The sequence below is a fragment of the Cannabis sativa genome, chromosome 2 (assembly GCF_029168945.1).
Source record: "Cannabis sativa cultivar Pink pepper isolate KNU-18-1 chromosome 2, ASM2916894v1, whole genome shotgun sequence".
Lineage (NCBI taxonomy): Eukaryota > Viridiplantae > Streptophyta > Magnoliopsida > Rosales > Cannabaceae > Cannabis > Cannabis sativa.
The window spans coordinates 18,606,623-18,620,766 of NC_083602.1; the positions used below are offsets into that span (position 1 = coordinate 18,606,623).

Here is a 14,144-nt window from a genome sequence, read left to right on the forward strand (position 1 = left end):
GGGTGGAGGCAATTGCTAGTCCCAAGAATGATGCTCGAGTGGTTATGAAGTTCCTTCATAAACATGTTTTTACAAGGTTTGGGACTCCTAGAGCTTTGATAAGTGATGAGGGAACACACTTTGTGAACAAAGTGTTGGCTGCCCTCTTGGCAAAATATAGTGTAAAACACAAAATTGCTACTGCCTATCACCCACAGACTAACGGGCAAGCTGAAATATCTAATCGGGAAATTAAAGGCATATTGGAGAAGGTTGTAAATCCCAACAGAAAAGATTGGTCCCAACGCCTCGATGATGCACTTTGGGCGTATAGGACAGCATATAAAACTCCTCTAGGCATGTCTCCATATCGCCTAGTTTATGGGAAAGCATGCCATCTTCCCGTGGAGTTAGAACACAAGGCGTTTTGGGCACTAAAACATCTCAATATGGATATTTCAGCAGCTGGAGAAGCAAGAAAGTTACAGCTGAACGAGTTGGATGAATTGCGTTTGTTTTCATATGAGAATGCTAAATTGTATAAGGAGAAGACAAAGAGATGGCATGATGATAGAATCAAGGAAAGAGTTTTTGCAAAAGGACAAGAAGTGTTACTCTTTAATTCAAGGCTCAAACTCTTTCCTGGAAAATTAAAGTCCCGTTGGTCTGGCCCGTTTACTGTGCAAGAAGTGACTCCTTTTGGTGCAATTACAGTGAAAGATCAACAATCCGGGAGGGAATTTAAAGTGAACGGGCAGCGGCTGAAACACTATTGGAGAGGCGAGGTCAACCGAGAGAAGACCTCAATTTCTTTGAAAGATGCTTAATCATTGTAATTTGGGGTGCCTAAAGAAAAAAAAAAAAGATTGAATTGAAGAAAGAAAATTTTTTGAAAAAGAATGAAAAAAAAAAGAAAGAAAAAAAATTCAGTGAAAGGCACCCCTTGAAAAAAAAAAAAAGAAAAAAAGAAAAAAAAAAAAGAAATTATATCTTTGTATATTATAATTAGCTATAAATAATTGTCATGGTGAAATTGAAAATTTTCTTTTCTTTGTGCAGGGAATCAAGTGAAAAAGGCTGTGGAATGAAGAAATTTTGATTTGGGCAAAAGCACTAAGTTTTGGGTGTCAGGTTGCTGTTCAGTTGCTATAGCAACAGCTTAGCAAGAAGTGTTTTGGTGCTAGGCTGATCAAATGAACTGGGGTTTGAAAAAATAAAGTGAATGGTCTGTCAGAAAAAAAAAACATGTGATTGTCATGTTGTTCATGATTCAATCATTGGATAGGTCTATTATTGTTCAGACAAATTATTTGAGGTTGTACTTTAGTGTTGAATTGAGTGAGCCCAAGTAATTTTTGGAGATACAAAGACCCCACTTCACATTATTTAAATCAGTTTTGGGCCAAATTATTTGGTCAACTGGGCCCCAGCTAGTTTGACCAGCCCAATTCTCTGGTCAGCCCACCCTCAACCCTACCACATTCAACATCACCTTCTTCATTTCTCTTTGCCAGCCGAACCAGCCAAACACCAGCCGAATTCTTCTTCACCCACCTCGCACCTCACCATAGCCTCCATCACGCCAATCTCGACCCAGCCACGAACCAGCAACACCCAAGCCACCCTTCGATTTCGCCTGAACCCCTAGCAACTCGAACCTCACTCAAGGCTCACCACCAAATCGCATCCAAGCTCCAGTCGACACCAACCCGAGCTTCCATTTCCTCCATTGAACCCGTCGCCACAGAAATCGCACCAGCTCCCAAATTCGAACCAGTGCACCACTTCCATAGCCTCTATCCGAACCACCATTGTTAACTCAAACCCAACCTCTGTTCACTCATATCAGAACCACGACTCAGCCGAGCCACCTCCAAGCTCGAACTTTCGAACTGCACCATCCTCATTTCCATCCATGTTCAACAACAAGCAGTCAAGAGATGCCATGATGAATAGATGCTGAGTGTTGGTGTGAGAATTTTCACTTTGAATTGGTAATCAATTGTGGTGGGATATTGAAGTTCTCCTGTGGTTTTGAACAATGAACTGCCTGGTTATCATTATTTGAGTTGTATTGGAAATTTAGTGTAGTATTGGCAGTGTGGTGGCTTTTAGACGGATCATTGTTAGAAGTTTTGGTGTTGTTGCTGGAGTAGTGTCAAATTGAAAAGAAGCAGGGCACTTTTGTTGTGGCTGCCGAAAAAAAAAAAAAAAAAAAAAAAAAAAAAAAAAAAAAAAAAACCAAAAAAAAAACCAAAAAAAAAACCAAAAAAAAAAAAAACAAACAAAAAAAAAAAATAGAGTGAATTTGGTGTGAGGGCTTTGAATTTTAGTGGGTTGGCCAAAGTAGTAGTTTTTGAACAAGAGTGGGTTGGAGACAGTGAAGTACATTGTAAGAGATCTTATTGTGTTGAGGGGCAGCAGTGAGTAAGGAAGCAAAGAGGAAATTCATTGTGTTGGGGTCGTGTGCAAGTGAAAAGAAAAGAAAATGCCCAAAGTTAAGAAGACCGCCAACAAGAATAAAAAGAAATCCCTGCATGAAATTCCTAAGTTTCATTGCCCGGCAGCTGAGACAAAGTATCACGAGAAGGTGGACAATCGGGAATTTTATATGGAGCGTGGATTAGTAGCCGATATTGAGGATATTGATGAGTTGCCCGAATGGGTCAGTGCCGCGATTCATAAGCGAGATTGGGGACTTTTTGTCCAACAAAGAGAGCAGGCGGTCATGGAAGTTGTCAAGGAATTTTACGCCAACTTCCTATCCCAAGAATGGCCCACTGTAGTGGTGGTGCGTGAAGTCTCAATCTCATTTTCGAACGCAAAGAATCAACGACCTGTTTGGGCTACACTCTGTCGAGTGCCAATACTCCGCGCAAAAAGGGCAGGTGAGCGACGAGACTGTGGGTGACATGATGCCGATGCTCGCTAAGCCAGGATCTGAATGGAGTTTTGATAATTATGGCAATCTTCGATTTCGGCGCACTGATTTGGAGCACGAGTTGAAATGTTGGTATACATTCGTGCAACCGCTCTCTCGCCCTACTTCACATGATTCGACCGTCGGCCAGAGACCGCGCCTGGATGCTCTATTGCATTAGAATGGGCTGGGATGTTGACGTCGGAGCTGTCCTTGCCCAAGAGATTGCTGATTGTGCACACAGGGGGAAAGGGAAGTTATTCCTCCCTGCTACCATTACTGCTCTTTGCCGCAAGGCAGGTGTACCCATATGGAAGGAAGAAGGCGCCCTGAATCCTCGGGGGCCTATAAATTTTGGTCCACCTCGAGCCCCGAAAACAACGCCTACCCCAGCGACGTCCTCAGCCACGGAGCCTCCCGTAGATCGCTTTGCTCGCTTTGAGCAAGTGCAACAACAAATGTGTGGTCGATTGCACGCGATGTGGGATTATGAGCAGAAGCGTGACGTCGTCATGGAACGTGCATTCAAGAGGACTACGCCCCGTTTTGATCCCAAGTTCCCGGACTTCCCTCAGCATGTTCTAGACCCGTGGGGAGGCCCATCAGCTTCGAACACAGAGGAGCCCCACGAGGACTCCGAGTAGAGGGAGTTTTTCTCATACCTAAGCTATTTTATATTTTTCTGTTTTATGTTGTTTGTTTTTAGATTGTATTGTGCTCGTTGTATGTTGTCTTTTGTGCTTGGAACTTTTATTCTATGATTGTTTATGTGTTTGTTAGTTTGGCATTGAGAGTTTTTTTTTAAGTTTTTTCGGTGGCCTAGTGCTCTGCTCGATGATGATACTTTCCGCCCATTCCATTATTGTTGCTGCCTAATTTTACTTGTTGCCTTATCATGTTGCATTGTTGGATATTATGGATGTTTCCCTTAGTCTCTCCTCACTAGTTTATACTTGTATTTTTCCACCATGCTTTGCATTTCTCATACGATTATTTCACATGTAATTTTAGCATCTAGAATTGGTTAGTGCATCTCCTTGAAGCGAAATCCTAGTTCGACTTGTGCCTTAGAAATGATTTAGGCCATCCTTGGACGTTTGAGCTTTTCTAACCTTCCCTATAAAATGCATTTTTCCCTAGTCACCCAAGTTTGAGCCGTTTAGCCTATTCTTGTTGTGCAACCCGATCATCCATATCACATCCATTCTAACTTGCATTTCCACATATATGCTAACTTAATTGCTCACTTGTCAAGAGCCAAGTTTCACATTAAGTTTGGGGTGAGTGTGGTGAGTGTACTTTGTGGCGAGCTAATTCAAGATCATACTTTTAGCCACATTGGGGACAATGTTGGGTTGTAAGTTTGGGGTGGGGGGAATTAGCTCACAAGGTATATTAGTATGCATTTTTAATTAAATTTCTCTTGCTATGTATAAGTATAATATAGTACTAAATTCCTTTTTAGTTTAAAAAAAAAAATCAGCAAAGAAAAAAAAAATAAGTACATATATATATATTCTTGCAACTAAGTTTGGGGTGTTCCACCCATTTGAAGTAAAAAAAAAAATAAATAAAAAAAAGAGAATAAACATAGCAAGAGAAGTTAATTTTAATATCAAGTACTTGTGAGTATTGAATTAGGGGAGTGAGTTAAAAAAATATATATATATCATTAGGAAGAGGCTCGGTTTTTGACAAGTGAAGTGGTTAGGTGTTTAGCTAGCTAAAATACATCCTTTACCATACCCTAACCCAAGCCTAACATTACAAGCCTAGTAAGTCCTATTGATCAAGGGGATAAGTTTAGACTATATTAGTGGAGAGGAGTGCACTAATCCAACTTATGGAGCTGAAATGAATATAAAAAATTTAAGGTAGTTGGAGAGAAGTTCAAAGTTTAGGTGGGATATACTTGTAAAAATTGTTGATTAGGTGACTTTTGGGAAATATTAATGTTATCCAATGACAAAAAACGTTAAAGGGGCAGCATATAAAGTTACGGCAAGCAATTTCATATTCCATTTAATTCCATTTTTTCTGAGAGCGTCAATGTTCGCTAGGCCATCGTGAATTTCTATAGAATCTCTCATGTGTCTTGTGTTTGAGTTTTTTTTTGTGTAACAAATTTTTGTTGTGTTTTATTTTGTTTATTTTGTGTTGTCATTGCTCGAGGACGAGCAAGATTCTAAGTTTGGGGTGTTGATAACTCTAAGATTTAGAGTTATTTTCATATCTTTAAGCTTGAATTTAATGTGAATTGTGGAGCAATTAATGTTTATATTGTGTAATTGTGTCTAGTTTGTTGTGTCTTTGTAATAAATGGAAGTGTGTGTGTTAGTAAGTGTTAAATAGACTTATGTTATTGTTTTTATGTGTTTTAAGCAGAAGAAATACAAGAATAGGTATTTGAAAATGTTTGGGACAAGGAAAAATAAAAGGACCAGGAAAATGATTATTGCTGACTGGCATTGCTGTAGCACTCATCGCGTAGCAATTTGTCAGCCCAGTAAGTTTATTTTGGCAGATAGTCCAGCTGGCTTTAATGAAAAGAAAAACGAGCTGAGGTGGCGGAATTTGGCTATTGACTCAACAAACATGTGGAAAATGAAGGACAAGTGGGTGATGATTGGGATTTCCAATTAGGGTAAACTTTGGTACCCTAATTGGGGTGCAAAAGGAGAAAAAGGAAGGAAATAGAGAGGAGGCTGGCTGCACTTGAATGGAGTACGAAAAATACAGCAGAAAAGGTTTCTAAGTACAAAGAAAGAAGAGAGTACAAAGAAGAAGAAGATTGAGAAGAAGGAGAAGAAGGCAACAACCAAAGGAAGGATTTGAGCTCATCACTCATTTCCCTTGCTCTCTACTTCGTTTGTATCATTTCCTTCTCTTCAAGTTCTCTTTAACTCCATGAACAATATATTTTCTAGTTTTGAGTTTTTAATTTCAGCTATGAACTAAACTTTTTGAGATTTGGGTGGTTATGAACCCTTGTATGGACTAGTGTTTTGATTTTGCAATGATGAAGTAATCTTGGCTTAGTTCAATTAGTTGTGATGAAATGTTGAATGAATGTTAATTTTTGGCCATTTTTAACATTTAGCAAGCTAGATCTTACTTGGAAAAGTAAGACCTAGTTGAACCCTTCTAATTGATGCATGATTTTTACCTTTACTTTTAGGTATTAATTAGTAGTGAAATAGGAATATTTGGCTACCATGTATAACTAAGGATTTGATGCTCTATTGGGCTATTTGTGATCTAAACTGGTGTAGGAATGCATTGTGAGATTGTGAATGGTTTATTGCAAGTTTTGGAAAAAGCTTGCTGGTTTTTTTGAAATCTGTTAACTTTCCCAGGATTGCTGAGTCATTGCTGTATCAACTGGGACATACAAGTGGAAATTAATCACCCAAGTCTATTTTCCAAATCTGAAATTACCACCACTTTAAACACTTTTAGCTTCTTATTTTTACTTTATTTAGTTTAAAAAAATTAGTTCTCAAGTTTAGATTCAAAGCTATCAATTTTTCTTGTGAATTAATGTGTGATTTTATTTTATTTTTATTTGAAATTCTTGGAATTACTTTTAGTTGAATTAACATTATTTAGTAAAAAGTCCCTGTGGAGACGAACTTTGATTTACTTATCATTGTATTACTTGTTTGTGATTGTGTACACTTGCGCAATTATAAATCAATATATTTTCACAACAAGTTTTTGGCGCCGTTGCCGGGGACTTTAAGTTCTAAATTTTGTTTTATCAACTAATTGACATTCTAAGAATTTTTGTGCTTTTAATCTTGGTGGTTTTTTCTTTGAAATCTCAGGTATCTATAGTGTATGAACCAACAAGAGGACTTTGAACTTGCTCCTATTGATCCCGAGATTGAACGTACATTCCGAAGAAGAAGAAGGGTTCAAAAGGCTAAGGGCCGAGACATCATGGCTGAGAATTTTGATGATGATGGGGTTGCTCAACAAGTTGTTAATCCCATCATATTGGCAGATGATCGAGCAAGGGCTATAAGGGAGTATGCAGCCCCCATGTTTAATGAGCTCAATCCAGGCATTGTGAGGCCTGAAATACAAGCACCGCAGTTTGAGCTCAAGCCAGTGATGTTTCAAATGCTCCAAACCGTGGGGCAATTCAGCGGGATGCCAACTGAAGATCCTCACCTCCATCTCCGTTCATTCTTGGAGGTGAGTGATTCTTTCAAGATCCAAGGAGTGAGTGAAGAGGTGTTAAGGTTGAAGTTATTCCCATTCTCACTACAAGACCGAGCTAGATCATGGCTCAACACTTTGCCGCCTGATTCTGTGACCAATTGGAATGACCTTGCTGAGAAGTTTTTGAGGAAATACTTTCCTCCTACTAGAAATGCAAAATTCAGAAGTGAGATCATGTCTTTTCAGCAACTTGAAGATGAGTCCACAAGTGATGCGTGGGAGAGGTTTAAGGAACTTTTGCGAAAGTGTCCACATCATGGCATTCCACATTGTATTCAGATGGAGACTTTTTATAATGGCTTGAATGCAGCTTCTCGAATGGTGTTAGATGCATCGGCCAATGGTGCTATTTTGTCGAAGTCTTACAATGAAGCATTTGAGATTTTGGAGACCATTGCAAGTAACAACTACCAATGGTCCAACACTAGAGCTCCAACAAGTAGAAAAGTGGCGGGGATCCCGAGGCGGATGCAATAACAGCTTTGACGGCTCAAATGGCTTCCATGACGAATGTTTTGAAGAATTTGAGTATTGGGAACGCTAAAAATATTCAACCACCGCTGCCATTCAAAGTGATGATGTCTCATGTGTGTTTTGTGGAGAAGGGCATGTGTTTGAGAAGTGTCCATCTAATCCGGAGTCCGTTTGTTACATGGGAAATCAGAATTTTAACAGAAACAATGGGGCGTTCTCAAACTCTTACAATCAATCTTGGAAGAATCATCCTAATTTGTCTTGGGGAGGTCAAGGAGCAAGCTCAAGTACCGCACCAGCCCAAGGAAGACAAGCATATCCACCGGGTTTTTCACAACAACCCTGACATTCACAACATGCTCAAAATGCCCAACCAAGTTCTTTGGAGAGTCTTATGCGGGATTATATGGCAAAAAATGATGCGGTGATACAAAGTCAAGTTGCCTCTCTTCGAAACTTAGAGTTGCAACTTGGACATTTGGCCAATGAATTGAAAGCTAGGCCGCAAGGTTCTTTGCCTAGTGACACGGAGAATCCAAGGAGGGATGGGAAGGAGCAATGCAAATCCATTCACTTGAGGAGTGGCAAGCATCTAAAAAATTCCGAGGAGGAAATAAAGGGTAGTGGGGAGCCCACTTCAATCCAAAACGACGAAAAATTGAGTAAAAAACTGCCCAGAAATTGCCGATACTGCACCGCTGATACAAAGACGGCCGCAATCTGACAACAAGCAATCCGCACCGCATGTACTAAACCACCCCTTCCATTTCCTCAAAGATTTCGAAAACAAGAAGAAGATGGGCAATTCAAGAAGTTTTTAGATGTGTTGAAGCAGCTCCATATCAATATTCCCTTGGTGGAAGCATTGGAGCAAATGCCAAACTATGTCAAGTTCTTAAAAGACATTTTGACGAAGAAAAGGAGGTTGGGGGAGTTTGAAACTGTAGCTCTTACCGAAGGATGCAGCGCCATGTTGAAAAGTAAGATTCCACCGAAGTTGAAGGATCCGGGTAGTTTTACAATCCCTTGTTCTATTGGGGGGCGGGATGTTGGAAGAGCTTTATGTGATTTGGGTGCAAGCATCAACCTCATGCCTATGTCGATCTTTAAGAAGTTGGGTATTGGTGAAGCACGTCCTACAACTGTTACATTGCAACTTGCTGACAGGTCCATGGCTCATCCAGAAGGAAAAATAGAAGATGTTCTAGTACAGGTTGACAAGTTCATTTTTCCAGCTGATTTCATCATCCTAGACTATGAAGCTGATAGAGATGTGCCTATTATCTTGGGTCGACCATTCCTTGCTACTGGGAGAACTCTGATTGATGTGCAAAATGGGGAGCTCACAATGAGGGTGAATGATCAAAAAGTCACCTTTAATGTGTTCAATGCTATGAGATTTTCGGATGAGATAGAAGAGCGTTCCCGCATAAGTGTAATTGACTCGATAGTGGCTGAAAAATTTCACAAGGAAGCTTGGAGGGATGAGAAATTTATAAGTTCTTTTGATGAGCTTGAAGACTTGAGTGAAGATGAAGACAACCAAGTTGCTTGGGTGGAGCCATTGCAACCTATTCCTAACTTCAAGAAGCCCTTTGAATCTTTGGAGTTGAAGGAAAGTAATTTTAAGCCTCCAAAACCCTCCATCCAAGAACCACCGAAGTTGGAGTTGAAACCCTTGCCAAGCCATCTGAAGTATGCCTATTTGGGGGAGAATGACACGCTGCCAGTTATTATAGCATCAAACTTGGTAGTTGAAAATGAAGGTGCTTTGCTAGAGGTGTTGAAAAAGCATAAGAAAGCAATCGGGTGGACTATGGCGGACATAAGGGGTATTAGTCCAACGATTTGCACGCACAAGATACTTTTAGAAGCTGGTTGTAGCAATTCGTTGAGCATCAGCGAAGATTGAATCCCGTCATGAAAGAAGTGGTGCGAAAAGAAGTGATCAAGTGGCTAGATTATGGTATTGTGTACCCAATTTCGGATAGCTCATGGGTTAGTCCTGTTCAATGTGTGCCCAAGAAAGGAGGAGTCACGGTGGTGGCTAATGCAAACAATGAGTTGATTCCTACTCGAACCGTGACCGGTTGGAGGGTGTGTATGGACTACCGGAAGCTAAACAATGCTACTCGGAAGGATCATTTCCCGCTGCCATTTATTGACCAAATGTTGGATCGTTTGGCGGGAAAAGAGTTTTATTGCTTTCTTGACGGATATTCGGGTTACAATCAGATTTCTATAGCACCAGAAGATCAAGAGAAAACCACCTTCACTTGTCCATATGGTACCTTTGCCTTTAGGAGGATGCCATTTGGATTGTGCAATGCTCCCGCAACTTTCCAAAGGTGTATGATGGCTATTTTCTCGGATATGGCTGAAAGTATTTTGGAGATATTCATGGATGACTTCTCTATCTACGGGGATTCATTTGGGGTGTGTTTGGAGAATTTGGAAAGAGTGTTAGCAAGATGTGAGGAAACCAACTTGGTGCTTAATTGGGAGAAATGCCACTTCATGGTTCAAGAGGGTATTGTGTTGGGTCACAAAGTGTCTAGCAAGGGGATAGAAGTTGACAAGGCAAAGCTAGAAGTGATTGAGAAGCTACCAGCCCCTACCACGGTGAAAGGCATAAGAAGCTTCCTTGGACACGCGGGTTTCTATAGGCGCTTCATTAAAGACTTTTCTAAGGTGTCCAAACCCTTGTGTAACTTGCTAGAACAAAATAGACCATTTGAGTTTACCGCTGAATGTAATGAAGCATTTTTGAAGTTGAAGACAGCTCTTGTTACGGCCCCCGTGATTGTAGCACCCGATTGGTCATTGCCCTTTGAACTCATGTGTGATGCAAGTGATTTTGCCGTTGGGGCTGTTCTTGGGCAGCGGAAGAATAGGATCTTTCATTCCATTTATTATGCAAGCAAAACTCTTGTTGATGCCCAAATAAACTACACCACTACTGAGAAAGAGCTGCTAGCGGTGGTTTTTGCCTTTGAGAAATTCAGATCGTATCTTGTGGGAACCAAGGTGGTTGTGTATATCGACCACTCGGCAATCAAGTATTTGATAACCAAGAAAGATTCTAAACCGAGGCTTATTCGTTGGGTTTTGTTGCTACAAGAGTTTGACTTGGAAATTCGAGACGAAAAGGGACGAGAAAACAAAGTGGCGGATCATCTCTCTAGGTTGGAAACTAACAATCACAAGCAGCCACCTGTAGGAGAATTACAAATTCAAGACTCATTCCCGCATGAGCAACTGCTAGTGGTAGAGCAAACACGGTACCATGGTATGCAGACATTGTCAATTACTTAGTTGGAGGTGCCTATCCACCTGATTTTACCAAGCAGCAGCTCAAAAAGTTCCTTCATGATAGCAAGTTTTATTTTTGGGATGAGCCATACTTGTACAAGCAGTGCCCCGATCGTATTATGCGGAGATGTGTGCCAATGGGTGAAGTTAGAAGCATCTTGGAGCATTGTCATTCAGCTCCTTATGGTGGCCATTTTGGTGGACAACGCACGGCGGCCAAGGTTTTTCAATCCGGGTATTATTGGCCTTCTATTTTTAAAGATGCTCATGCTTTTGTTCAACAATGTGATCGCCGCCAGCCGAGTTGGAAATATCTCCGCCAGAATGAAATGCCTCTTAATTGTATCTTGGAGGTGGAGTTGTTTGACGTGTGGGGTATCGACTTTATGGGACCTTTCCCACAATCCTTTGGGAATCTCTACATTCTAGTGGCGGTAGATTATGTGTCAAAGTGGGTGGAGGCAATTGCTAGTCCCAAGAATGATGCTCGAGTGGTTATGAAGTTCCTTCATAAACATGTTTTTACAAGGTTTGGGACTCCTAGAGCTTTGATAAGTGATGAGGGAACACACTTTGTGAACAAAGTGTTGGCTGCCCTCTTGGCAAAATATAGTGTAAAACACAAAATTGCTACTGCCTATCACCCACGTACTAACGGGCAAGCCGAAATATCTAATCGGGAAATTAAAGGCATATTGGAGAAGGTTGTAAATCCCAACGAGAAAAGATTGGTCCCAACGCCTCGATGATGCACTTTGGGCGTATAGGACTGCATATAAAACTCCTCTAGGCATGTCTCCATATCGCCTAGTTTATGGGAAAGCATGCCATCTTCCCGTGGAGTTAGAACACAAGGCGTTTTGGGCACTAAAAAATCTCAATATGGATATTTCAGCAGCTGGAGAAGCAAGAAAGTTACAGCTGAACGAGTTGGATGAATTGCGTTTGTTTTCATATGAGAATGCTAAATTGTATAAGGAGAAGACAAAGAGATGGCATGATGATAGAATCAAGGAAAGAGTTTTTGCAAAAGGACAAGAAGTGTTACTCTTTAATTCAAGGCTCAAACTCTTTCCTGGAAAATTAAAGTCCCGTTGGTCTGGCCCGTTTACTGTGCAAGAAGTGACTCCTTTTGGTGCAATTACAGTGAAAGATCAACAATCCGGGAGGGAATTTAAAGTGAACGGCAGCGGCCGAAACACTATTGGAGCAGGCGAGGTCAACCGAGAGAAGACCTCAATTTCTTTGAAAGATGCTTAATCATTGTAATTTGGGGTGCCTAAAGAAAAAAAAAAAAGATTGAATTGAAGAAAGAAAATTTTTTGAAAAAGAATGAAAAAAAAAAAAGAAAGAAAAAAAATTCAGTGAAAGGCACCCCTTGAAAAAAAAAAAAAAGAAATTATATCTTTGTATATTATAATTAGCTATAAATAATTGTCATGGTGAAATTGAAAATTTTCTTTTCTTTGTGCAGGGAATCAAGTGAAAAAGGCTGTGGAATGAAGAAATTTTGATTTGGGCAAAAGCACTAAGTTTTGGGTGTCAGGTTGTCGTTCAGCTTGCTATAAGCAATGCCTTAGCAAGAAGTGTTTTGGTGCTAGGCTGATCAAATGAACTGGGGTTTGAAAAAATAAAGTGAATGGTCTGTCAGAAAAAAAAAACATGTGATTGTCATGTTGTTCATGATTCAATCATTGGATAGGTCTATTATTGTTCAGACAAATTATTTGAGGTTGTACTTTAGTGTTGAATTGAGTGAGCCCAAGTAATTTTTGGAGATACAAAGACCCCACTTCACATTATTTAAATCAGTTTTGGGCCAAATTATTTGGTCAACTGGGCCCCAGCTAGTTTGACCAGCCCAATTCTCTGGTCAGCCCACCCTCAACCCTACCACATTCAACATCACCTTCTTCATTTCTCTTTGCCAGCCGAACCAGCCAAACACCAGCCGAATTCTTCTTCACCCACCTCGCACCTCACCATAGCCTCCATCACGCCAATCTCGACCCAGCCACGAACCAGCAACACCCAAGCCACCCTTCGATTTCGCCTGAACCCCTAGCAACTCGAACCTCACTCAAGGCTCACCACCAAATCGCATCCAAGCTCCAGTCGACACCAACCCGAGCTTCCATTTCCTCCATTGAACCCGTCGCCACAGAAATCGCACCAGCTCCCAAATTCGAACCAGTGCACCACTTCCATAGCCTCTATCCGAACCACCATTGTTAACTCAAACCCAACCTCTGTTCACTCATATCAGAACCACGACTCAGCCGAGCCACCTCCAAGCTCGAACTTTCGAACTGCACCATCCTCATTTCCATCCATGTTCAACAACAAGCAGTCAAGAGATGCCATGATGAATAGATGCTGAGTGTTGGTGTGAGAATTTTCACTTTGAATTGGTAATCAATTGTGGTGGGATATTGAAGTTCTCCTGTGGTTTTGAACAATGAACTGCCTGGTTATCATTATTTGAGTTGTATTGGAAATTTAGTGTAGTATTGGCAGTGTGGTGGCTTTTAGACGGATCATTGTTAGAAGTTTTGGTGTTGTTGCTGGAGTAGTGTCAAATTGAAAAGAAGCAGGGCACTTTTGTTGTGGCTGCCGAAAAAAAAAAAAAAAAAAAAACCAAAAAAAAAAAAAACCAAAAAAAAAAACCAAAAAAAAACAAACACAAAAAAAAAATAGAGTGAATTTGGTGTGAGGGCTTTGAATTTTAGTGGGTTGGCCAAAGTAGTAGTTTTTGAACAAGAGTGGGTTGGAGACAGTGAAGTACATTGTAAGAGATCTTATTGTGTTGAGGGGCAGCAGTGAGTAAGGAAGCAAAGAGGAAATTCATTGTGTTGGGGTCGTGTGCAAGTGAAAAGAAAAGAAAATGCCCAAAGTTAAGAAGACCGCCAACAAGAATAAAAAGAAATCCCTGCATGAAATTCCTAAGTTTCATTGCCCGGCAGCTGAGACAAAGTATCACGAGAAGGTGGACAATCGGGAATTTTATATGGAGCGTGGATTAGTAGCCGATATTGAGGATATTGATGAGTTGCCCGAATGGGTCAGTGCCGCGATTCATAAGCGAGATTGGGGACTTTTTGTCCAACAAAGAGAGCAAAGGCGGTCATGGAAGTTGTCAAGGAATTTTACGCCAACTTCCTATCCCAAGAATGGCCCACCGTAGTGGTGGTGCGTGAAGTCCCAATCTCATTTTCACTGCAAAGAATCAACG

The 14,144-nt window shown here is 40.7% G+C and overlaps 1 protein-coding gene and 1 non-coding gene across 2 annotated transcripts; one reads left to right on the forward strand and one right to left on the reverse strand.

The window, feature by feature from the left end:
- Window positions 1–7,282: 7,282 nt before the first annotated feature.
- Window positions 7,283–7,389, reverse strand: LOC133035329 (small nucleolar RNA R71). The gene has a single exon (XR_009686599.1). It is a non-coding gene; the product is annotated as a small nucleolar RNA R71 (small nucleolar RNA).
- Window positions 7,390–11,704: 4,315 nt separating this feature from the next.
- LOC133034173 (uncharacterized) lies at window positions 11,705–12,172 on the forward strand. The gene has a single exon (XM_061109209.1). The coding sequence runs from the start codon at window positions 11,705–11,707 to the stop codon at window positions 12,170–12,172; it is 468 nt and encodes a 155-aa protein (XP_060965192.1).
- The last annotated feature ends 1,972 nt before the right edge of the window (window positions 12,173–14,144 follow it).

Coding starts and splice junctions, on each gene's coding strand:
- LOC133034173 (XM_061109209.1), top strand. CDS start 11,705: ATGTCTCCATATCGCCTAGTTTATGGGAAAGCATGCCATCTTCCCGTG.